Source organism: Pocillopora verrucosa, chromosome 11 (genome assembly GCF_036669915.1).
Source record: "Pocillopora verrucosa isolate sample1 chromosome 11, ASM3666991v2, whole genome shotgun sequence".
Classification (NCBI taxonomy): domain Eukaryota; kingdom Metazoa; phylum Cnidaria; class Anthozoa; order Scleractinia; family Pocilloporidae; genus Pocillopora; species Pocillopora verrucosa.
The window spans coordinates 18,162,466-18,186,951 of record NC_089322.1 but is presented as its reverse complement, the minus strand read 5'-3'; the positions used below and the strand labels follow the sequence as shown (position 1 = coordinate 18,186,951).

Here is a 24,486-nt window from a genome sequence, read left to right as displayed (position 1 = left end):
CAAACATTTGCAGGGCCTAATCGAAATTTTCAACCTGTAGTCCAAATAAAAGACCAATTGCAGAACACACTATCAATTTGAATTGATCTAAAACGTTTTATGCCGTTTGTATGGCTACACATTGTAGTCAAAGCCTTGTGAAGTGCTATCAACCACATCGAACTTATTGCGTGCCTAATGGTAAATTTTAAGGGTAAATTATCATAGATCTGAGGACAAAATATGTTGTAGCCGTCTCGGTCAGTTAAATCGAATGCTGTAAACGTTACCGGTACTTCACGGCGTCTTTTTTGAGCCAAAATGTGCAAGACTCCGATAACACAATACCAGATTGCGGCATTTCTTGGCTTCTGTTGCAAATTAAATGACCACAGGTACCGAATTCACCAAAAAGCCTAGTACGACTCAGAAAAGGTTGAAGTAGTTCGATTGTTATATTATGCGAAACGTCGTATATAAAATGTTCCAAATTAAATTAAGCTACTACTGCACCTGTCTGGCTCACCAAATTTAAAAAATCGTTGAGACAAATCCGATATTCACTGCATAGTCTGCTTTAATTCTTCTCGAAATTTCCTAATAACTGAGTCCATCAAAAGGATATATATCAAGTACAATAATAAAAAAACGTTAAGACAACTCATTAATGGACTAAAAACTTGTGTTATAGTACAAGTCTGTTTTAGATGATTAATTTTTCCACCGATTCCTAATTTTCGCTCTAAGTTAATTAATTACATGTACGTTTTGCGGTACGAAGTATGTGCTTACTCCTCCGCGGACGTCAACATAAAAATAACGTGACCCTGAAAATACTCTGAAGTGAGAACTCTTTGGAAACAGCTATTTCCTTGAGCGGAAAACTAAAATTAATAAATCACGGATGCGCGACGGATGCAGCAGAGCGGTTTTTCCGGCGGTAAGGAAATCTGAGATTTACGTTTCAAAAATTATTACAAAAACACATTATATTGCGTAAACAAAACGAAGACAGCAGCACGTCTCATTGTTTTTGCTTTTCCTCTTGAAACAACAAAAACAAAAAATCGAATTTATATCAAATTTTTGAACAAAGTCTACCTGTATACCCGGGGCATCTTGTGATATCCGTAGGGACTTATATCTAAGGGAGGCTTTTGTGTAGAATGATAACACTTGCGTTAAGAACAAAGGCCGGATACCGGTGCAACATTTCTTTATTTCACTGCAAAATGAAAATATTTAAAAAATTTTGACTTAAGCAGTGACTGTGACTGATGATAAAACAGAACGGACTTCAATCAAAGTTCTTTTTTTGGTGGTTAATCAATCGTGGGTTTTCCACTTTTTGACGACACTTGATTTACATCGTGTATTCGCCCACAGTTCTCTCTCGCCCCTTTCTTTTACGACGGTTTTTTATATTGACCCATACATTCGAGGAGTGAGAGCTCCATACATTCGGGAGAGGGGGGGGGGGGTTCTTACAAGTTGAAATTCAAGGTAAAGCACCGTTAGATAATAAAAATCCGTTGCTTTATTTTCGTTAATTATCTCCTTCCTTTGTCCACCCACTTTTTGATTATTATTCTCTTTTCTTATCTTCTTTTCTTTCTGTGTTTTTCTTTTGTTATTAATTTTGCTCACTCATTCGTTTATTATTTATAAACCCCGCCGTAAAACATGTTAAATTTCCTGAAAGGTTCAATACAAGATTCTCGTAGTATAAGCTCGCCATGTAAAAGGCTTTAACAGTGAAAGATGGGACCCAACGACTTTTCGGATAGACATGTACATAATAACTACAATCACCAGCGCGTGGTAAATGATATAGAAGCCATCTATGCTTTCCTTAAAGAAAAGAATTATCATAAACAAACCAAGATTTGCTATGGATAATGAAAAAAGTGAACCACTGATTAAGTAACCATGCAAACATTTCCAATAAAGCCGTTGGGATTCGTAGTTCATGGATCATGCGATTTAGTTGTCAAAGTTTTTTCAATCGAGTGTATAACCTCCAAATGAATTTTTTTCTTTTTAAGGCGTGTTCATTCTTGATATTGATAACAGAGTTGCCCCCTAAGGGAAAGGTCACGAAAAATCTAATTTTACATTTATTGGTTTCCGTGATTTCAACGCGTTTTGAGGTTTAGCTGTCGATACAATACAATGAACAACATCTGTTCGATGAGGGGAAATCGCGAACATAAACGGAAAATAACGCTGGAGCACACCGTTGTGGTGACAAAAAATATTTGAATCCTTTTGGCTTGTAGAAAATTTTACCTCAAAAATAAGCTCGGCCACTGACCACCTTCTATTGCCAGCTTATCAAAATATTAATTCTATCAAGTTTGAAAATATGCTTATTAAATCTCAGGAATACGTACGTGCATCACTGAGTCGAATTTTCCAAGAAAACCATATTTTCGCTCGGCGAAATTGCAGCGTCTGGGATCCGGCGAAAATACATTTTTTAATTTGCTTATTCAAGGCAAAGAAAAGTCTAATTATCAAAAAAGTCTATGTGGTTTTTATTTCAGTATGCGGTCGAAAACCCAGTTCTAAGATAATAGAGACAAAAGTTTCCCTGTACAGACTACTACATGATTCCTCCATGGACGTTTTTTCGAATTTCTGTTGAACTTAGAAGAAATCTAATTTCGAGTTTAAGGTGAATTATTTGTTAAGCTGATAGTCGAGAGAACTCTTTTCCGAAAACTGCTAACTTCCGTTCATAAACTATGCAATGATATAACTAGAAAAACATATCGAATGAAGGTAGCTGGCTAGTCATTAAAACATTTGTTTGCCGTCAAAACCTTTTTTTGGACAGAGTGGAGACTCAAGTCGAGGCTGAGTAATAAAAACACCAAACGTAAAGGGTTAAAATAAAGTAAGTCGGTGCTGTTGAAGGATGACAAGGATAATCACAGCTCGTAATTGCATAATCAATTTTAGGGCGATTTTTTTCTTTAGTTGTGGGAGGTGAGAGGAAGCTTCATTTACGAGAAGAATATTTTCTACAGTGAAACATAGCAGATAAAAGTTGAACAGCACGCGGATCTTTTGTAACCCTGTTTTGCGGTTATCTTAAACCCAAACCGTGTCATTGAGAGACAGGAAATAGTAGGATATTTTCCTCATGGCTGAAGATTACAAGCTACGCCAGTAATCCTTCATTAAGTAATAGCAGATGACATGTGGCTTATGCGTTAGAAGTAATTCACGTCCGACAAGCCCCGTGAAAAAAACTGAAAATGTTTTACCTTCTTTCATCTTCGGTCTGAAAACTAATTCTGCTGTTTTTAACCCTTAAGTCCCAAAGAGTGACTAGCATCTAATTGCTCCTTATATAATTACCACTAAATCAAAATTAAGGTGATGAGAATGAACGAAATAATCTCTAACTGAAGAAGCCCTTGATTGTTAAACAAGTTCTCGTTTTAGTAATCGCTGGAAATTTTTAGAGAGCAGTGTGGAGATTACGCATACTAGGGTGAGAAAAGGGGAATTAAACTGCTGTGAGAGAATTCGCCTCTCACCGGTGAGGCCTCGGTTAGATTCCTCGATCTTTTCCTTCTCCTTCCATTAAAACTAACATGTCAAATCCAAATAGGTCTCGTAGCACGAATGCCTGTGAAAGAGTTCAAACTCTTATTGGCAAAACGTGGATAATCAAATTACCAAACAGTTTTTAATGTACCAATACCGCGTACTTCTTTGTCTGCCATATATCAACATCTAAGTACTACAATAGCCGCAAATCTTTTCAATTATCGTTAAGTGTCTCAGTGTTAAAAAGTGTGTTAAAGTGATCTCTTCTAGGAGTCAAAGGTTAAGAATACCTCTTGTCTATCTAAGACAATTGACGCATGAATAAGAAAATTCGTCTGAATGAAGCTTGATTTTCGATCGGTAGCAACAGCCATGACTGCAGCGGTATTACACAAACTTAGAGCTAAACTTAAAAGGGGTTTCCCACGAAATTTTATATGTGTAGGGGTGCGTTTGGGTAGAGAGTAAATACTGGAACAAAAACCACCACCGAATTCAGTCGGTTACGAGGACGGAAAATACATGCGTTTTTTTTTTTCTTTTTTTTTTTTTGGCGATAATTTTAGGGTGAATGAATTTCAAATGAAACCAAGATGGTGTAATTTTAGATTGGCCACGAGCCGGATCCCGCAAGCTTGTGGCGATATTTAATGCAAACCGGTAGGGGAACTTTTAAAAGCCACAAATCGGAATTCACATACGCGGGGTTTGCCGACAAGCATTATCTGTTTCCTGCATTCTCCTCAACCAACATGGCTGGCTCGTTGAGCACGTCACTGCAATTTTCATAATTATTATCATTACCATCATCCAATTCTAAAAGCGTTTATACATTTTTTTTTTTGTTGTTCTTGCCTATTTTGTAAGAGCTGGCTCCTCGCCCTCTTGAATAGCTTTCAAGGGGATGACCTGGTGACTCAAACTGAAAGATTGGTCAATTAAAAATGATTAATACCCCAGTCTATAACGAAATGGCTTCCTCATTACTTGTCAGATTCAGGAAAGGATGACATGTTGCTATTCTAGTTGCCTTCGTTACTGATAATTATATACACAATTTAAAAGTTAAAAAGTTGAAAACAAGCGGCCGAGCCAAGAGCGCACACAGCTGGACGGCGGAACTCCGCTGCTCGATTTAATTTCGCAGCTCCACTGCCTTTAACAGTCATCGAGCGCGCGATAAATCGATGGTTAAGAAGGCTGTTATGTGGAGTCTATAGAATTAAGGGGTCTTTCTGTGATCAGAAGTAGCGTATGAAAGGGTATGGGTTAAGACTAATGAGCGAAGCATTCCAGGAGGAAATTTGTGAAACCCTCCTCACCCGCCATAAGTTACCATAAATATATGTTATGAATCGAAATTCCATGTAACTTTAAATTTTACAACACTTCACTTGTTCAAACATTTATCCACGAGGAGCCACATACATTTCGAAAGGTTTTCTTAACAATAATTTGCAGATGTGATCTTAAGATATCAAAGACATCCAGACCCATTTAATAACGATTTGCGAAGGAAATGTAGAAAACACGCAAGAATATGAAGCCGCTTCAGCAGCAGCAGATATGCAGGAAGCATGTTCACCATGTTTTTCATTCCCATGGCGATCTATCTCAGTCATAAATAGTTCAAATCTAATCAATTGTTTGTTCAGTCGATCTGAGGCAAGAATATTTACCAACACAAATAAACCAAAGCATCATTACTGGCTTAATAGTACACGAAAGTCGCCGGCGGGCCTCAGCTAAGAAACAACCAAATTTAAATGCGTTCGCAAGCTGTTTTGCTTCAATTAGCAAAACGATCTGCAAGAATTAGCGTCTTTAATGGGGGCGGTCACATTTTGGGGATGAACAGTGATGACAGAGAGAGAAAACAACTAAAACACTCTATATTTTCTGATACCGTCGGCGGGAGGATTAGGGGAGGGGGGGGGTGAGTTCTGACCTTATTTAAATCAAACATGTACCATTTTTCTGCATTATTTTTCAGATATGGCTTCTAAAAACCGCACCTGTTTGTCTTGATCTTAGGCAAAATCAAGCCAGGAGCCCATAACTTATTTAAGTCATGCTTAGAATCAGTGCCTAAGTCAATAACTGGTTAACGTTCAACCAAAAATTCCGTTTGGCTGCAATATTTTTCGGAGATTCACCTTTCTCTGATATTTATTTAAACATGTTCGTTCATGCACCATCATTGGTTCCCTGGATCTACACTCGTTTTCAGACCGAAACGGCTCCAAAACCATAACTTTTGGGGCGGTACACATCTATATGGGTTATACCGAAAAGTTCCCCCCTGGAAATACAAAACGAAGATCGTAATCCCTTTATCTGCGATTATGGTCAGTGCACCCATTCCGCTTAATACCGAAAGATGTTACGTGACAATGAAACAATAATTGAAACGAGGAAATTTCGCAATAATTTATCGCCAGCTTGAATTTACATCAAGCTAGTCCACTACTTCCGAAATTCTAAAAGAAACCATTTTTTCCGTTGTTCTTTATTCATTTTAAGTGGAAATGGAATTGGAATTTTAACTGAAATGATGACAATTGAAATTAAATTCTGCTCTTCTTGGAGGCATGCGTGTGTTGCACAAGGCTAATTCAAAAAAAGCTTGGATGAAACTTCAACCCAGATTGTACTTGCAGATAACTCGATTACGAAAATATCATGGACACTAATTTCCTATGCTGAGGACGAAAATAGATTCGAAATGACCCTTCATAATGTAGCACTGATTGCAATCAAAATATCTGCTTATCCTGACCAGTAACAATTCTGGGCCATAATTAGGGATAACATCTCTGCGCCGTTCAATAAGCCGGATAAGACAGGATTTTACTAATTGTTATGCTCGCGATATGTCACCTTCCTTTGAAATGAAACAAGGATAAAGCGCTCTATTGTCCGCTTTCCAAATACTGAGACAAAATCAATCAGTTTGGGCCAATATCGCAGCTCTGCGCTTTAATTTGCTCATATAACTGATGAGCTTAAACATCTCACAGACAATTATTTTTATCATCAGAGCGGCGCAGTTCCTATTCCCCATGGTCGTGGCTTTTGAGATAACAGATTAACAAACGAGCGGTCGCAGCGAGTGTCATGGTGATCGAAGAAAATTGAAGGCGTCGATCAGCTCAGCTGCATTTCTCCCAAGGCTATAACGTTGCTGCCAGGCGTTTTATGCTAAGTGGTAAAAAAGGCTCAAAGATATTTTCCAAAAACTTCAGATTAGCGTCTTCGCCTTTTTAAAGATTTCAATCAGCTACATCCGCTCAGTAAACGCAAATCAAGAGCACACGCAACACAGGTCTGTTGGTGCGATCTGGTAAACTTGTGATTTCTTCTCTAACAGAAATTTCATCGAAATCTACAGAACGGTAAGCAGAAAAAACATAATTCGTAACCTCATATCATATTGTTAGGTGACACAGAATTATAAATGAGCCTCTTTTTTTTTCCTGCCACCGCGGCTTACTTGAGCAAACCTGTGTTACTTGTCCCTGTTCTGAGGAGATAAAAAAGTTTGCGTCTTGAAAAATTCAGCCTTAATTTTTTGTGTTTGTTATTTACAATCCATGTTCATCCGGACCATCTGCTCCATTTTATCATCTCACCATCCCTGTTGTCTCTTAGTTTGTCTGTCTCGTGTTGTCTATCTTCCTATCAAAATGATATTTCGGGCCTTCCTTAAACATTGAAGATGTTTTCATGTTTGCCAAAAGTGACCTGAATACCGATGTAGAGCTGCTTTGAAGGCTAACCCAGGCTTATTTTTCTCAGTCGAAATCTTTAACCAAACTGAGCCTCAGAAGAATATAATCCCACAATAAGATAGAGATGTTATCCCATAATTTTTTTTTAGAGAGGAAGCGCTAGTGAGCACGTTTATTATCCGTACGGTGACACCAAAAGAAACTTTTAAGAAATAACCACAGCGCCAAATTTTGTTCCTTTTTTGCAAATCGTTTTGAGATGCAGCCAACTACTTCGATGTACTAGTGGTTATCTGCTCATAAAAAAAAAGGAAGAAGTGTTCTGTCGCACTTTGTAACAATCGTCGCACGTTGTGATAACTTTCGTTCTCAGTTGATAACAAAATTGTCGCACTTTGTGAAAACTATTGTTTCGTTTTGCGACAAAAAGACTGTCTCAATTTGTAATAATCGTCGTACCTTATAATACCTGTCGTATTTTGTAATGCCTGTCGTTTTTTACAATGCCTGCCGTACTTTGTAAATAAACAATTTGACAACTATTATACTTTGTAACAGCACCTTCGCACCTGTCGCATCATCTTCATTCTAGCTAATTTCAACGTCACTATCACCACCTTTATCATCATCATTATTATTATTATTATTATTATCATCATCATTATTATTGTTATTACTTTTATCATCATCATCATCATCATCATTATTATTATTATTATTATTATTATTGCCGCTTTTATCGTTATTATCGACAGCAATGACAGTTATCATTGCGTCTTCTTGAGCGGGGAACGGGAAATGGAAATCTGGAAATTTGAGATGTGGAGAATAGATTGTTTTTTATTTCTTTCCTAATTACGTATTCTTTCCTATATTTTCGCACTCTAATGGCATCATCGTTTCCTAACAAAGGTTCATATCGTCACAGAGCTGTTTTGGCTTAAACAAAGAAGAATGTGAGCAAAAAAGCCGTATAACAAATGAACACTATTTTCAGTTTGTTTATCTTCCTAAGGGAAAAAATGCAAATACGCCTATAAGCAGCGATGAGGTACAAAACTGTTGCAATCGTTAATTAAAGTACATACCGATTTCATCTTGTGTGTTGTGATTCTGAAGTAGGAAAACACCACTGTTAATATAATCTACACCAATTACACCAAAATTTCAGCCGAAATTGCGTCGTTTCAAAGTGGAGATGACGTTGAAGACCCCTCAGCATTCATCAATAGCGGATTCCTCCTTTAAGCCAAGTCACATGTCGTGTAGCGAGAACATTGCGTCTACCTCATTGCGTTGGACTCTAATGAGCAACTTTTAAAAGTTGAAATAACCTCGTCGAAAGTGAAATATGGCATTTGAATAAATGCTCATTTTGTGAACAAAACGAACACAATCCTCCATGGTATTTACTCTTCTTAATCCTTTAAATGACGTGGAAATGTTAAAAATGATGTGAAACAGCACGTGTCATTTCCGCGGAGAGGATAAATCATTCTGATAATGATCAACATCTCGCCTTCGAAGGACTTATGTCACGGTTGTGGATTTTAACGAAATGCAGCCTTTTATTTCCCAATTGTCATTTCCAATCCGTTTTAATCCCCTCTCGCTCCCCTTTTTCAAACCGGCCGATCGATTGGACGTTGCATAAGTGGAATTTTATATAATATCAAAGCTGGTTCATACGTGAGATGTAATTCGCAAAGGTACTGATACGAAATAATATGGAAAACCAAGTGTTCTGGTACTATATAGTTCTAAAATCAGTTTAAAAGTACACTTAAGTGGCGGAAAAAACTGCAATAGGTTAACAAACCACAGTGACTGTCCATCAATGAAAGTTTTCAGGAGCGCATCGATAAAATTATCATTTTTGTGTGTTTGCTTCTATCATCTGCTGCTTTCATACAATGCGCATTTGGCAAGAGTTGTCAACTGAATCTGATTGTAAAATTTTCATAAAAAAACTAGCCTGAGGCTACTTAACGATATTGCACCCAGACTTGAAAAAAATTTTTGCTCATGGCAACAATTTAAGAGCAAGACGGGTTGCAAAGTTAAGAGTGAAGAATTTTTCACCTTGACGTTATAGTATTCGTAAAATCCTTCTAAAATCTTTGAACAGAGCGAATTTTGAACGCAGCATGCCGAATAAAAGAAAAGGAATCGATCTGCATTGAGCTGGTAATACTGAATTATCATAATTGCTCTTTTTTCTCTTGGGAGGAAATTATCCATTTATCTCGCGGCATAAATTTCCTAAACAAACAGCAAGTAATATTGATGTACAAAAAGTCACGAACTCTGAAATAGGAGCTTTTTTATTTCAAATAATATTACCCCCGAGTATTGACAAATTTGAGCAATTAAATAGAAAAAGAACGAGCTTAAAGCTTAAAGCGAAAGATTTCCCAATAGGTTCCTGGATCTGAGTTATTCGTAGAGAAAAAAAAGCCTGAGGGGAAATTTGGGATTTGAAAATGATAATTCTTATGAAAATGATTTACGTTAGCCACAATTATATTTCCATTGGGCGACAACCTCCTGTTGTTTCAGACGCAGCTTCGAAATGCAGTCAGCTAAGTGGAAGTACGTCAGAGGACTTTGAAAAAGTAGAGTGCTCCTCGTGATATCTGTCCATTATTATATTTCGAGTTTATCAACTAGCTTTTAAGTGCTCATAAAAATTTAGTGATGTACCAGTCTTGATTTAAAAAGGAGAATGTGGGAGGCACATCTACATGCATTTAACAAGAGAGGAAGTCCAATCGTGACGTGCAATAATTATATACAACCTCACAGATATATAAAACCACTTAAACCAGCAGCTGGAACTAGCGAATAAGAATTGAATTCAGTTCATTGAATCGTAATGGCTTCAAGATCATTTTCAGGGAGTATTAAAAAAACGTTCGTCCACAGGCCTACTTGTTAAAATGGGTAGGCATACCTAACTTGGAGTTATGCGAAGGACATTATGGTTTAACAGGTAGATATAATCATTATTTACTTTGAAATCGTCCACAAGCTTTAAGCTTTTCAAGATGGTTCGGACGTCGAACTTTAAAAAATGCAAATGATGCTTTTTTGTTGATAACGACCAATTTCTTACGTTGGACCACACATATTTATCTGAAGTGCTCTCTACATTTAATTCGACGCCAGCATTTCGACTTTTAAGATAACACAATTGACGCCACTTCAGCCGACACGTATTTGTTTGGTGTCGACCTATGAACTTCTGTATAAATGCGGTTCTTACGCGGGATATTTCCTTTCGATGCTTTTTCGAAAGTGTAAGAACCATGCAAACGTAAAGGCTTATGGTAGGTAAAGTAATTAAACCTTACTTCTTGTTCCGGAACATCTTGCAACTTTACTTATCCCTCTTAAATTCTAAGGCTTCTATTTTTTCCCTTAATATCATTGAAATATACTAGCTAATCACCACTAATACGTTGGCTTAATTTTTAAAGGGTTTTGCGTCAAAGTCTTTAATTTCCAAATTTTCATCTTGATCTTCAAATGAAAGCTGGAAACATTTATCGAATGGTGAGCATTCACAGAATCCAGTCTTAGTGTATCACGGCTGTTGAAACGCCTCGAACGGATTGAACTTCTTTTCATGGAAGCCTGATGATAATTTTACATTTAAAGTACTTTTAATCATTTCTTGAGCATTTCTGTTTTGTTTAAATCAAACAGAAGGAAATATTCGAGTTCAATATGGAAAGAAATTCTACCTTGGAAAACAACACTCGTGTTCATCCTGTGACAAACGTATCGAGCGAAGGTAAGAAGAATTCTGCTTAGGGTATATGACGAACGAGTTCCCGAGCTGAGCTCACTATCAGACTTAATAAGCTCGCCTTAGCTTCTTGAGGGAAGGGAGGATAAGATGCCTATCGCAAAAAACCTTGGCTCGTTGTCTCTATTTGTGTTCCACGGAACCTCGTCACACTTAGAATTTCTGAGAAAGAATCTCCCACATTTTCAGCCGTCAAGGCATCTTTCGGATTTTTTTTTAAAGAGGATATCGATTTGAGTCATAGTTGTCAAAGCATGCGATATCATCGCCTCCCTCTAAGATGACCTCTTCCCGATTACATAACCGGTGTAGACGGTCTGGCTGGACATGAACAAGTGGGCACGGGGGACTGAGGCCAACACACGCGAGTGGGAGTCATTTACGTGAAGATAGCGATCTCTCGCAACGCAAAGAAATGCAATGAAGACTACCCATAAGCGTTATCTGTTCCTTTGCAAGATTACAGCTGCCTGGCAGCCACTCTCGCTCTTAACAAAAATTTACGAGTTGTTTGATGTATATACAATGAACAACACTTAAGCAGCAGGCCTGTACGGGATTTGAAGCCATGACCTCTGCGATACCGGTGCAGTGCTCTACCAACTGAGCTAACAAGCCAACTGGGAGCTGGCCATAATGTTGGTTCATACTGCGTTACTGCGAAGATCGCTTTCATATTCATTTCTTGACCAGCAGTTCCGTGATACATGATTTTCATGTACTCACAGTCATTTAGTTATCACTTCACGGGTATATTACTGAATTGTGTCAAGCGCTATATTCAGCACTGCTTAATCAATGTTTATTAATGCGTAGATTTTCCTTATATATTTCTTAATCGAAGTTCACATATATGATTTTCATATATTCACAGTCGAAAAGAGATAGAATGAAAAGAATTTTCATTGCAGATGATGAGCACAAGGATATGTATCAAGGATCTTTCAATCTTGTGGCAGATGTTCCTCCAATTGTCCTGGCATTTTTTATCGTAACTATTAACACCATGGTGCTACTTTTGATGGCTAAGAAAAAACATCTCCGATCGATCACTAATCTTCTGCTATGTAGCCTGGCTGTGTCTGACTTGCTCACAGGCCTGGTTGCTGTGCCAATGTTTCTCATGTGCAACCATCACATCCAATTAGCCACGTGTATCACAGAAGAAATGACGGCACGCTTCATAAGTACTTTGATTGTGTGTCATTTGATGGCCGTGACAACTGACAGGTAAACAAGCAACGTTACATTATTATCATATTCAATATTTTCTTAAATTACATTAAATTAACGACTGAACCGGAGGAAGATAAAATTATCTGTTTCCTCGATGAAGAGGCCGTTCAATGACCTGTTACATGACAAGACATGAAAGGTCATTATGCGAAAATAAATCGGAAATTTATTGCACATAGTAGCGCAAAATACTGCAACGCTAAACATGTCTCGCCACATTTACTTGATCACGCTCTGTTCACGTACAAAGGCATTCCTCAGCCAATTCGCAGATGACAGCGCACTGTTTTCCTCTGACGTCGTAGATTTTGCAATTTTTCCCACTCAGAGACTTTTGGCGATAAAACGGTTTCATTATGGAATGTCATGTGACCCTAAAGTAACCAATGAGAGCGTGCCTTTTCGGGAAAAAATCCAAACACATTGCAAATACTAGTTATACAACACTTTCCAGTGGTGCACCAAGAAATAAACCTTAAGTCACTTTGTTATTCTCAAAATATACATGAATCCTTTACGATAAACTGATTCCTAATCAAATTATCATGATGATCAACTAGTTTTATCAATTAATTTCAGATACTTAGCCATCGTTCATCCTCTGCGTTATTCCACACTGGTCACCAAGCCCAGGTGTGTTATGGTTATTCTCCTTATATGGCTATTGTCAGCGGTTACTTCATTATTGCAGTTCACCTGGCTCGACCCGATCCATCATGACCCTCACGAGGGGGAATCAGATCAGTTCAGGAAGAAAGAACTGATTTATGACATTGTGTTTCTTGCTTTGTACTTCCTCTTTCCAGTGGTTTCCATGCTTTTCTGTTATGTCAGAATCATCTTTGAGATCATCCGCCAAAGCCGAAATATTCAACGGCACAGTACGCCTGGCGTAAGTGACAGAAGAAACAGAAACCACCACGAAAGGAAAGCCATTGTAATCTTTGCCGCCATGATACTTCTTTACGTAGTTTGCTGGTTACCTTACTTTGGAATTCGAAGGTTTGACATGTCTGAGGCACCATTAATTTTATTGTATTGTATCCTCTGGCTGAGATACCTGGCGTCGTTTTTAAACCCTTGTATGTACATATTTGGCAAACAGGATTTCCGTAAGATTGCATTTGACAATTTTCGACGTCTGAGCGACATCAAACTAGAGTTGAATTTTATTTCAACTTCCAAGTCCAACATTTTGAAGGCAACCTTGGCAACATCCGGTGTTAAAAGCGAAAAAATCAGTATGAAGTCCTTCCCTAAAGTTATCACCAAGAATTAAAGAATAACTCCAGGATCTTATAAAGCAGTCAGGCTTCGGAGTGTTTCTTTCAAAAGCTTAGCTGTTTGACTCTCGTAGATTTACATAATCTGGTGGTATGTACTCTATGTCTAAACTACATTGAAGCAGCCGGCAGGAGGCTCCTGTAGCCGTTAATTATGTTAGTAACTCACTGTTAGCAGAGAATTCAAAGAAGATTCAAGAGGGTAAAAGTATGTCAGCACGACCTTCGTTGGGTAGTCTTTGAGTAAGCACACTATTTTCAAGTAGTCTTGGTTAAGTCCCTTAGTTAAGTACGTCTTTTGTCCGTCAGCAAACTAGCCCTAAGCCCTAAGATTACTTTTGGAGATACTAAAGTGTTTATTTTATAAATACTTTCCGTAATGGCGTTCGTCTGTTCAATAATAGATCAAAATTGACGTCAATATGTCTTAAGAACAGGAAAGTGGCTCTCGAGGTGCAGTCGAGTGTTTTTGATCTTCTTACCACATTTCGACGTTTTAGATTATTTATCACTGTACAAACCCACAGCAACAGGGAATCTATTTGTTTTATATGATAGATAAAAAACAACCATTTTGTCAATGGCGATGTCATCTGTGCATCTGTCTTCCGATAAATCATAAGTAAGAACTATTCAAAATGCGTGTATCATTCAGCTCATTACATAAAAATTAACCCTTTAACTTCCACCCAAGATCTCATTAGTAATTCTCCTTATTGTTTTCCAAACGACTCTCATTATGTTAGTTTGGAGAATTTGGTATTGGATCAATTAGTAATCCCATAAAAAATTGTTTTTCTTTATTCTCATCACTTAATTGCTTGATATTGTATTAATATTGTGAGGAGAAATTCTGTCTTGGTCACTTAAGGGAGTTAAAGGATTAATTTAGTATACAGTTTTAATCCTTGTAAAAATAAATGAGCCAAAGTTGCAGCCAAACCGTTGATAGGATTCTGGTGTTCCATCTGAACTTGACTATGACAGACTCGTAAGGTCTTTGTAACCCATGAAGGGAAATAATTTTCGAGAAATAAAAACGTCGCGACTACATCGTGAGACAAACGAAAAAACTTAGCTTTTATTGAACCAATATTGTAGTAATTGCCCCACAAATAAGGCAAAAACTAATTGTATAGAAATTAACAAAATGAGAAGGGCCAAATAAAGGCCATTTGAGAAAATCATGGTGAAAAAAAAAATTCTCAAAAATGTCTAGGATGTTTCTAGGGAACGAGTGATCACCTTACAAGTAATCAAATACATTTGTAATTATAAAAACATTTGTTACAACATTATAGCTCAAAATGATCAGGGAATGAAAATTCCCTTTGTTGTTGTTTTAATAAAAATTAGTGTCAAAGATTCAACATATTGTCAGTTTTGGGGGTCAGTTTATGCCAACCTTTACAGACAAGGCATATTTGAATTTTTAAGCATGATGAGTTCTTTAAGCTTATTCAAATACATTCTTACTGTTTTTCTACTTCCCTTGAAACCATCGGCAGCGAAAAAAAAAAACGGTGATTAACACTGAGAGTGACCCGCATTTAATTTCTCCTTACAACGTCACTCGTGAAACAAACTTTAAGGTCAGGAGAATATATGAGATGGTCACGAACTAAGGAAGCTCTAAATTATTAAAACAAATTCTCCTTGTCAGCACCGTAGGAATAGTATAGAGAACTGTATGAGGGGTATCGAGTGGTCTTTGCAAGCATTTGCGAGCATGCCAGCAGTATGTTTATTTTTGCGAGCACGAGCAGTTGTCAAATTTTTCTTGCGAGCAGCGAGCACTTTGGAAAATACAGGTGGCGAGCAGCGAGCACTTCGAGTACTTCGTAAATTTTCCGCTGGCCGGAATCTCTCTTTTATTAATAGGATACGTTGTTTTGCGTCAAGTAATAGCTAATAATCTGGCTGACACCTTCAAAACAGAACAATAGGTGTAAGGCTAGGGCGGTTAAACCGGTCCCAATATCTTAAAGCCAACTGTGCCCTGCTTGATGTCAAATTACATCACGTAACTTCACGTGAGTCAGTTAGGGTGGAACCGCATGCGGCCCATTTGCTTGCTGTGATGGTAGAGCAAGCTTACAACGGTAGAAATCGCCAGAATCTACAACGGACACACAGGATGTGAGTAAGTTTCATTGATTTTACGTGTGAAATGTTCCTAATGCGAAATATTTATCGTTGTAGATCGACCATATTTCGTACCCCATACTATTCCTTATAACGTGTTCAAATGTTCAACGATTCCTCTCGTAACCTAACACCAAGTCACACAACGCGTGACGCGCTCATGAATTAATCGTTGGCTTGTTCTCGAGACGAGAGCTTGGGCCGCCTATGGGGGAACTTCAGGAGCTCTCACGGAGATCTTCTAGATCCAGAGCCCGCGATCTAAAGTTTTCCATCTCCTTCTAACCCGACGCTTAAATGGAAGGTATGTTTTTTTGGTTATACAGTTCTTATGAAATATAAATAACGTGACATTAGGTCTAACAAGCATTTCGGGCTTCGGTTTCCGATGATCGGCAAACTGGTTTCCCGCTGATTGACTGAAAAAGATTCAACGCAATGAGACTTTATTTATTTGGAGGCTTCTAGAATCTAACCAATTAAAGCTGTAAAGATCTGACAACCTCTAGTAATAGCTCTGAAGGTGAAATAGTACTAGTGATATGAGTATTTCTCTAGATTACTACTTTCTACCTTCGCGGGTGCCTTTTCAAGAAGAATTCTTATATTTCGTGTTTCCGTGCGACATGGAGACAGTTTCTAGACATGTCTCCTCGTTTGGCTAGGCCTTTAGGCCTTGATCAAAGTAATAAAAGCAACATTTCATTAAAGAATTTTCCTGAACCGGTGAAGCCCAAACGACGGACGGTTGTTGTTAATCGGGTTTCATATGCCACCGTTTAGCATCAGATTATAATTATTAAGTAGTTATTACTAATGGCCAGGAAGCTTCCAAGCTTGAAGAAACCGCTACAAAATGTGATCCGAGTACACTGTTTCAAAATATTATAACTCCATCCATTTTATTTCCCATTGCTCACTGGAAAATCCATCATATCTACAAACCCTGATGATTTGCTCAAATAAATGGGAATTTAGATCAACAAAGGTGCGCAAGTATTGTTGTCTCCACAGGAGATTATGTCGCCTCCCGTCATGTCGAGCTTCCTCTTAACCCTATCAGAATTTCCTGGTGAAGAAACAAGTGACTAGATGAAAGATCACAATTTGCATTTGAACTTCAGAACTGTATCTCTCTCAAACAGAAATAAACGAAATGCTTGTCATGGAGCTTCGTGCGTTTCCCCGATAATACATACAGCGCCTCCAAAACAGTTACGGGCTGAACTGTTGAAGAAAGAGTGAAGCCAGAGGTTAGGATGTTTCGACCTTTTTGTTTTAACCATATCATAACTGATTTATCGTTTACATATGTATAAAAAAAAAATAACTACAAAGCAGGATTAACGAAATTTCGAGCAATTAAGCACATGTTAACGAACATGCGAGCAGTTGCAAAAATTTTGCGAGCACGAGCAAGCGAGCACCCGTGCAATTTTTGCGAGCAATTCGAGCAAAGGCCAAATTTTTCGAGCGCTTTTAAATTGAATGGGACCATTCGATACCTCTTGTAAGGAGAATATAGATACTCATGTTAGGGTGTGAAAAGATTAAATACTTTATGCCCCTTTTCATGAACTGGTGACAAAAAACTCCTACTACTTAAATTAATTCATTACTCTATTTCACTGAACGAAAAAGATAACATTTCTATGTAACGAACTTACACACTGTGATACCTTAGCCTTTAATTTCTGGAGGTGATTAACACGCAATTTCTTCCAATAATTTCCTTACATCATCCCGCAAACAGGTATTGTGAATACTCAGAAGTTGTTATCTTGATTCAAAACCAAATTCTTGTAACTTATTTACAAGGAAGTTTACAGTGGCTGGAGGGGAGAATTAGCATTCAGATCTTGAGGGTTAAATGGATAACAGCTGTCGACTGTATAATTGACAAACGCGTTACGTTGTTTTAGTGTTTGCCTTAGAGGTTAGTTCTTTTGCCATTTCCGGAAATTCAAACATGTGGAAAGAAACCGCAACCCTGAAAGTCGGAAACGGAAATTCTTGTTCCACCGTTTGGCTTCTGAAGAAAGGGAAAATGAAATCTTAGAGGGAAAGCAAGGAGGTTTAATACTGGACTCAGAAGCAGTATTCAAGAAATAGAAACAAACAAATCCTTCCACTTGAATTAATTGATCCAATTGCAATTTTGATGGAAAAGATATGGGTAAGGGGACGGTGGAACTCCTTTCTAAACATAAAGATTCACAAGCTGTTTCAATCCCTACTGCTCTAATAACAAAGGAAAATACACTCAATTATCAGCCATAATAAGACCTCGATTCCATTTTCATCGTGTGCTCTCAGAACTGAAAGACTAGTTTTGACAATGGCTGTAAATATATAAAAATCGTGTATGTAAACTGTCAATTAAGAAATGAATATGAAAGCGATCTTTCAGCAAAACTACTTAAGCAGCAGTGAAAATAAGGCCTAAAAAAATTCACTGCGGTCATTGCTGCGAAGATCTCTTTCATATTCAATAGTTGTATGAGAGTTAGCAATATTTAAAAGCCACGGATAATCCGCCTCCTAATTTTGATCGAAGGCGTTGTGTTAGGACAGAGTCATAAACAGAAAGCAACATTGAGAAAAGTGATTGAATAAATTTCTGAAGCTAACACTTTTGCCATCAACTCTTATGGGAGTTTCGTGTCAGACAACCCGCGGATCAAGTTCCCCATTAGAATAGCTCCGAGTCTCCAGAGAGGTCCGTGAATCTATTCAACTAATTTGCAACGCAGATGTAAATTCGAGTTAATAGCAACATCACTCAATGCACCACCGCATATATTGTTGCGAAATTCAGTCATTCTTTATTTAGCATTTAGCATTTATCGCAGTGGTGAAGCAGTTCAAGAAATGACCTGTTCATTGATCAGCCCGGGGGAAAAATGGAGAAACTTTAAGGTAAGCGAAACTGTGAACAAGAAAAGTAATCTTCCTTGTCTCAAATCGCATGTGTTTCAAAGTTCGGAATCACAGAACTGTTTTGAAGAGCAAGCGATTAGAGTGCAAAAGCGGAATTTATTATTAACCATTAAATTAAAGTTTGTTAAAACTTGATCAAAAGGTAGACACACTGCAAGATTAGAGAAGCCAGCTAAGAGACTATACCGCACTATCGAATGCCTCTTGAAGCTTCAGTTAAAGAGCTTTCTGAACGATAAGGTTGGAACAATTATGTATTTATTGCCTTTGCTTCTCAATTTCGGAACCTATATCAGGATTATATTACTGCCGTTTGCGTTTCGATAACTTGTTCTCGCCCTTTCAGCGCTCTGTCAAAACCTTGTTGTCAGTTCGCGTTTTCTATTGCCAAATCGACCCGACTCTATTTGAAAATCTTGTTCGCGCGTGGTGTCGTGGTTATAATTCTCGTCTTAGAAATGGCAACAAAAAAATCAATTTTTATTATTTTATATTTTGTTAATCAGTGGCGACGTTGCGACGGGAGTTCACCACTAAGGAGAAAGGCAGGTTTTATCGACAAATTAATCAGCCAAAATCTAGACTTTTGTGTAAAGTTATCAAAAAACTACTGCTAACGAAGTGAGGACACAGAATCAAAACATGCCAAACATGACATGTCTCGTTAAAACAATTTCCATATCTTGCATTGTCGACGTTTTACTGTAGCCCGTAATTCTCGTTAATTCAATGAAATTAACCCTTTAGGCAATCGTTCGCCACGTTAGACAAACATCCGAAGAGCAAAGAACAAACACACACAGGGAGACGAGTGATCAAAGGTGAAGATGATTAACAAACGATGTAACAATGAAACGCGCACCAGATTTGCAGAAATTATTTCAATGTCACTCAATTTTGCCCTATTTGAATATGCATGTTTAAAAATTTGTAAACAATGCATAATTCAGTGACTCCAAAAATAGCCTTAATAAAATATTTCAGTCTAATTCATTAGAGAGGACTATATGAAGTCTAAGATTAACTCTGATTTCTTCTGCAAACAAATAACAGTTCAAAGCATAAAGCGACTAAGGTACATTAACAAAACTTGGCTCTTACCACCGTGACGAATGCACTTCGAATGAACTTCGCTTTGTAAAGACATCATTTCGTGAAGGTGTATATGAACAATGTTTACAAAACACGTTGTTGAGGAGACTTGGTGTAGGTTTTATTATTAATGGCGATTCAAAAAACGGTAATGACGTTAAAGGAAAGTTGGCTTGAAAATCGTGTCGTGTGACTTGCGGTTATTCCCGAAGGTTGTCACTTGGTAACGGATTGAATGGGCTCGCGTGGCGTGACGTTGGCCACATGGGAATATTCTGTCACGGCACATCGAGTTTTTAACTCTTTCACTCCCCAGATCTCAGTATTAATCCCTCTTACTGTCTGAGATACAATTCATATCATGTTGTTCCAGAGGATTTAGTATTGGGTCAACTAATAATCCCCTAATTGGTTTTTTCCTTTATTTTTACCGCTTCTCTTGATGTTGTATTGACATCATGAGAAAAAAATTTTTCTTGGTCACTCACGGAACTTTAAGGGTTAAAGTCTCCTTTCCATGCGATTTTGGGCTCGTCTGGGAGGTCTGAAATAAATAGAAAGAGAGTGTAGGGAAACAAACTTTAGTTAGGATCTTCGCTTCCTAGTTTGGCTAAACTTTTAACCAGATGTATAAAATCTTGTTCGTGGTTAATGCTCTCGCCATGGTGTAATCCAACGTGACACGCTGGCTTGGTTTTGCAGAACAACCAGCAAAGATATTAAAATTCAAGCGCTTGTTTTAAGTCTTTCTGACATAGGGAAATTTTTAATGTATAGTTTCTGACAAGCAATTTGACAAATTTCTGACAAATTAATGACAGACCTTAAATTAAAGTTCTAACTTTATCACACAAACAGAACAAATGCCTCTCCAAAATGCGAGGGAGAGGCGATTCAGAATTCATGCATGATAAAATTTTGGACTTTTGCCGAAGATTTCGACGCGAAATATAGAAGTTGATGTAGGTGTCCACGGTTCAAATTAAAATTGCAGCGGTTATTACCACCAAAAGAGAAACAAACATTGTGTTCTTCCAGTGAAATAAGCCTCAATACAGAAAATTACTCTCGCATCGGGGCCACTCTTCGAGCTTTCTACGGGTAAGGATAAACTGACCTTACAAAATAACTTTACCTGACGCTAGTTCTTTCTAGATAAATTTAAAGAACAATAATTTGCGATGTGAATCGACGGTTAAATGATAAATTTACCTAAAGTGGTCGGTGAGATGAAGCCACCTGTAAGAAAAAATTGAATATTTAGCTCTTTGGGCGCATGTGTTTTTGATATCGCGGTTCACTGCAACACAAACATTCGACTCTGAATGTTTCACCTCTGCTCAATTGTTGAACGGCGAAAATTGATTGTTCCTAATTTTTCGTTAAAAGTTCACGCATTTTAGTTAAGGTGATAACTTGATAACTTCTATTTCAACTTAATGTCAACGTACATGAAAACATAACTGAAATGTTACAAGCGTTGACAGAGTCTTGTTAATTATTAATTACATGAAGGATGTATTTAGTCTTCAACCAGTCGCTCAAAAGAAACTTGCCGACAAATCAGCGTTCGTATAAAGAACATCGCACAACACAGAACCCTCAAGCAATCAGCTTTGTATGTGTCTTTCTGTTCGACGTAGATAAGATAACAACTTTCGGTTTGCTTCAGTCCTGCGGGGTTAAACGCCCTATCAACTGCTGGCTAGCATTAAGAACTGTATATAATAACTGAAATCATAACATCTGAGCTCTGTTTGGTTTACAACCTATCGTTTCTTGTACTAGTAAAACGATGACTATTTTCAAAATTCAAATAAGAACTGTATGAAATAACTGAAATCGTAATATCCGAGTTCTGTTTGGTTTACAACCTACTGTTTCTTGTACCAGTAAACCGATCACTATTTTCAAAATGCAACTGACCTCACTTACTATTGGTAAACAGGAGAATAAGCGCTCTTCGGTGGTTCTCCAAACATTACGTTCTACCGACATCCCCCGTAAATTAAAACGCAGGTTAATCAATAGAGAGTGCGGCCAATTGTTTCAAGTTCCCTTTCTTTGTACGATGCCAAAATTCTACTTTTTCTTGTCAGACTTCCTTGCAGCCGCTTTTTTTTTGTTTGTTTGTTTTAATATATTTTCTTCTTCTTGTTGTTGTTTCGGTTGTTTGTTGGGTTTTTTTTTTTAAGTGAAGGCTGCTCATCAAATATCAAAGAGTAGAAAACCGCATGACTTTTCTTTTCTAGTTAAATACGAGAGGAATTAAAGCAAAATATTATTTTACTTTTCTTTACAGTTACTCCATTGAAATTAACTTTCAGTGACTCTCGCATTACCCGTCACGCATGAGGTAACGAAAGATCATCATTTTGTCAGTCCCAGGCCCTTCTCCAAAGATGAATGCCTTAACCAATAACAATGTGGTAACACTTGGAAGTCTCTTGGCTCAAGATTTACCCCAGGCCTACATACTTCCTGAAAGACCATCAACATTCAACCACAAAGCAAGTTTCGTAAACAGTAGGAGTTACCTCATCCATGACTATTCTCCTAATATGACCGCTGATCACAGATACCTGAAGGCGATGAGAGCATGCCCTGTGGCTGGTAGTGATCTTCCAATTTTACTGACATGCGCTGTTCATCCTCTTATTATCGAGGTGAGGTAACTCTGTATCGATCCATTAGAAAACAATTGGATAAGAATTCAAAAAGCAATTTGTACAAGCCAGAGGTAACAAGATAGCGCACAGGCGCCTCTACGAAATCTTAACTTACGTCGAAATTTAATTTAGGTCGAACTTTTTCACGAAAAATTTTGCAAACGGAACTTCCATCGGTCGTCTAAAGTTTAACTAAATGATATCTTATCAACCCTTTTCACCCTAACATCAGCATGTATATTCTCCTTACTGTTCTTTACCTATTTACTGTGGTACTGACAAAGAGAATTTGGTTAAAAATTAGGATCTTTTAAAGTTTTCTTTCATTTCCTTAATTTTCACAAGCCTAATGTTTGATTCAGCTGTAATACCTTTATGAGAGACTAGATGCTATTCACTCTCAGGGTTTTATGGTTTTAAGGTTGCACTGCTACACTGGCAAAGTGTCTTTTTCAGTTACTCCATGAACAGACTGATAATAGTAACGAAGATTCTCTCTGTTTTTGCATTTCCTTTTCCTTTCAGCATTGGTCTAAATGGCTGCCTTTCTTTCCGAGACCCGAGATAAGAATATTCGAAAATGAAGATACTGGAAAGCGTCCTTTGGTGGTCAATTTTCCATTTCAAAGTTTTCCAGCCGAAAAACATGCCGTGGATCCCGATATCCACTACATTCTCAGCTCCAAGACCAGAATTCCAGAAATGGGAGCACCCTGCCCTCGGTACATGTCACGTGACAACTACACGCTACCTTGTATGATCAAAACTACTCAAGGGGTCGGGGGTAGGGGAGTGTTTCTTGCCCGATCAAAAGATCAAGCCCTAGAAGCTTTTCGTGAACTTAAAACGAATTTCCATTGTCATGAACCAGTCATCACTGAAGTCGTTGAGAACATTAGCGACTTTTTGAATGTCCAACTGTATCTTTTTCAAAATGGCGACGTTCACTGGTTGGGTGTTCGGCGAAAGATGGCGGGAAAATCGTTCTGCGAGCACGGTTTGGTCCCGGATGTTGATTGGAACGAGCAAGAGGACCTAAAAAAACTGGCTTGGGATGTCGTCAAACCGGTAATGAAATACCTTAATAAACATGGCTACTTCGGTTTCACGGGAGTGGAAATCTTAATAAACAACCGAGGCAAGTTCTTAATCGATGTCAATCTGAAGACTTCAGATTCGACATATTTGTTGCTGTTAGCGCCTCATATTGCGGAGACTTTGAACTTTCCTGTTTCCATTGTGTCTGATCTTCTTCCAACAAGTATTGACTCTATGCTTGAAGAAATAGACAAGTTGAATTGTGAAGATGAAGGCAGGGTGATTGTACTGTCGGGGGATGTGACATCGTTCACAAAACCTATCAAGTCTTGTATTGTTGTGTTTGCCAAGGACAAAGATACAGTATTTCTGTTGCATAGGAGGCTTATTCGCTCGTGCGCATCGCTGATTTGTAATGGTGCAGGTGATCACGACCAAAATCTGTTTTCAAATGGAAGAGTTTTGCTAAAATGATAAACATTGTTCTTTAGGAAACTGAAGAAGGGCATGTGATATCTTCGATTGTTACTCTTTTAGAAGGAGTAGCCATTCTGGCACAATTTGTCACACGGTTTAATGTAACACAATCGGCACAACGGGTTCACAAACAAATAAAAAAATAAATTCAAAACTTCAAGAATTAAAGTTTTATTATTGAACATGAATTGTCTCATTTGATACGATAAATTTTGAATTCATTAAGAGGATAAAGAAAAAAACACCTTGGTTACTAAGCAATCAATCACACGCCTTTGACATTCTCCGACTGTAGGTGAGGCTATTTATTATTTAGTGCATTGCAATTGACTGTAGTTGAGAGAACAATTTAAATTATTTCGTAGTAACTAACGCAAAGTTTTGATTCGCTGATAGCAGGCAAACTAATATCATTTATTAATTTGCAATGTGTATTGTACCGCAAATAGGATGTGCGCGCGATGTTCTTTGCTTAGCGAGTAAAAGATTGATGGTTGATGAATAACCTTCTGCGATAGTTTACA

General features: G+C 37.8%; 2 protein-coding genes across 12 annotated transcripts; both read left to right on the top strand.

Moving 5' to 3' along the window:
- Positions 1 to 6,399: 6,399 nt before the first annotated feature.
- On the top strand, positions 6,400 to 14,928 carry LOC131777242 (histamine H2 receptor-like). 4 transcript variants are annotated; one of them, XM_059093486.2, is made up of 4 exons: positions 6,400 to 6,935; positions 10,980 to 11,067; positions 11,994 to 12,312; positions 12,898 to 14,927. In XM_059093486.2, exons 2-4 carry the CDS (start codon positions 11,001 to 11,003, stop codon positions 13,595 to 13,597), a joined length of 1,086 nt encoding a protein of 361 aa, XP_058949469.2. In that variant the 5' UTR covers positions 6,400 to 6,935; positions 10,980 to 11,000; the 3' UTR covers positions 13,598 to 14,927. The 4 variants fall into 4 exon arrangements, with proteins under 4 accessions (XP_058949469.2, XP_058949471.2, XP_058949470.2 ...); XM_059093487.2 differs by lacking the exon at positions 6,400 to 6,935 and adding an exon at positions 10,072 to 10,263; XM_059093485.2 differs by lacking the exon at positions 6,400 to 6,935 and adding an exon at positions 10,428 to 10,600.
- Positions 14,929 to 15,922: 994 nt separating this feature from the next.
- LOC131777227 (uncharacterized) lies at positions 15,923 to 24,123 on the top strand. Of its 8 annotated transcripts, none has more exons than XM_066158701.1 (5): positions 15,923 to 16,050; positions 16,892 to 16,999; positions 18,580 to 18,665; positions 22,106 to 22,444; positions 22,973 to 24,123. In XM_066158701.1, the coding sequence occupies exons 4-5, from the start codon at positions 22,181 to 22,183 to the stop codon at positions 23,957 to 23,959; spliced, it is 1,251 nt and encodes a 416-aa protein (XP_066014798.1). In that variant the 5' UTR covers positions 15,923 to 16,050; positions 16,892 to 16,999; positions 18,580 to 18,665; positions 22,106 to 22,180; the 3' UTR covers positions 23,960 to 24,123. The 8 variants fall into 8 exon arrangements, with proteins under 8 accessions (XP_066014798.1, XP_066014793.1, XP_066014795.1 ...); XM_066158696.1 differs by having other exon boundaries at positions 22,081 to 22,444; XM_066158698.1 differs by lacking the exon at positions 18,580 to 18,665 and having other exon boundaries at positions 22,081 to 22,444.
- Positions 24,124 to 24,486: the final 363 nt, after the last annotated feature.

Coding starts and splice junctions, on each gene's coding strand:
- LOC131777242 (XM_059093485.2), top strand. Junction 11,068..11,993: donor GACAAACGTATCGAGCGAAG/GTAAGAAGAATT, acceptor TTTTCATTGCAG/ATGATGAGCACAAGGATATG. Junction 12,313..12,897: donor ATGGCCGTGACAACTGACAG/GTAAACAAGCAA, acceptor AATTAATTTCAG/ATACTTAGCCATCGTTCATC.
- LOC131777227 (XM_066158698.1), top strand. CDS start 22,181: ATGAATGCCTTAACCAATAACAATGTGGTAACACTTGGAAGTCTCTTG. Junction 22,445..22,972: donor TTCATCCTCTTATTATCGAG/GTGAGGTAACTC, acceptor TTTTCCTTTCAG/CATTGGTCTAAATGGCTGCC.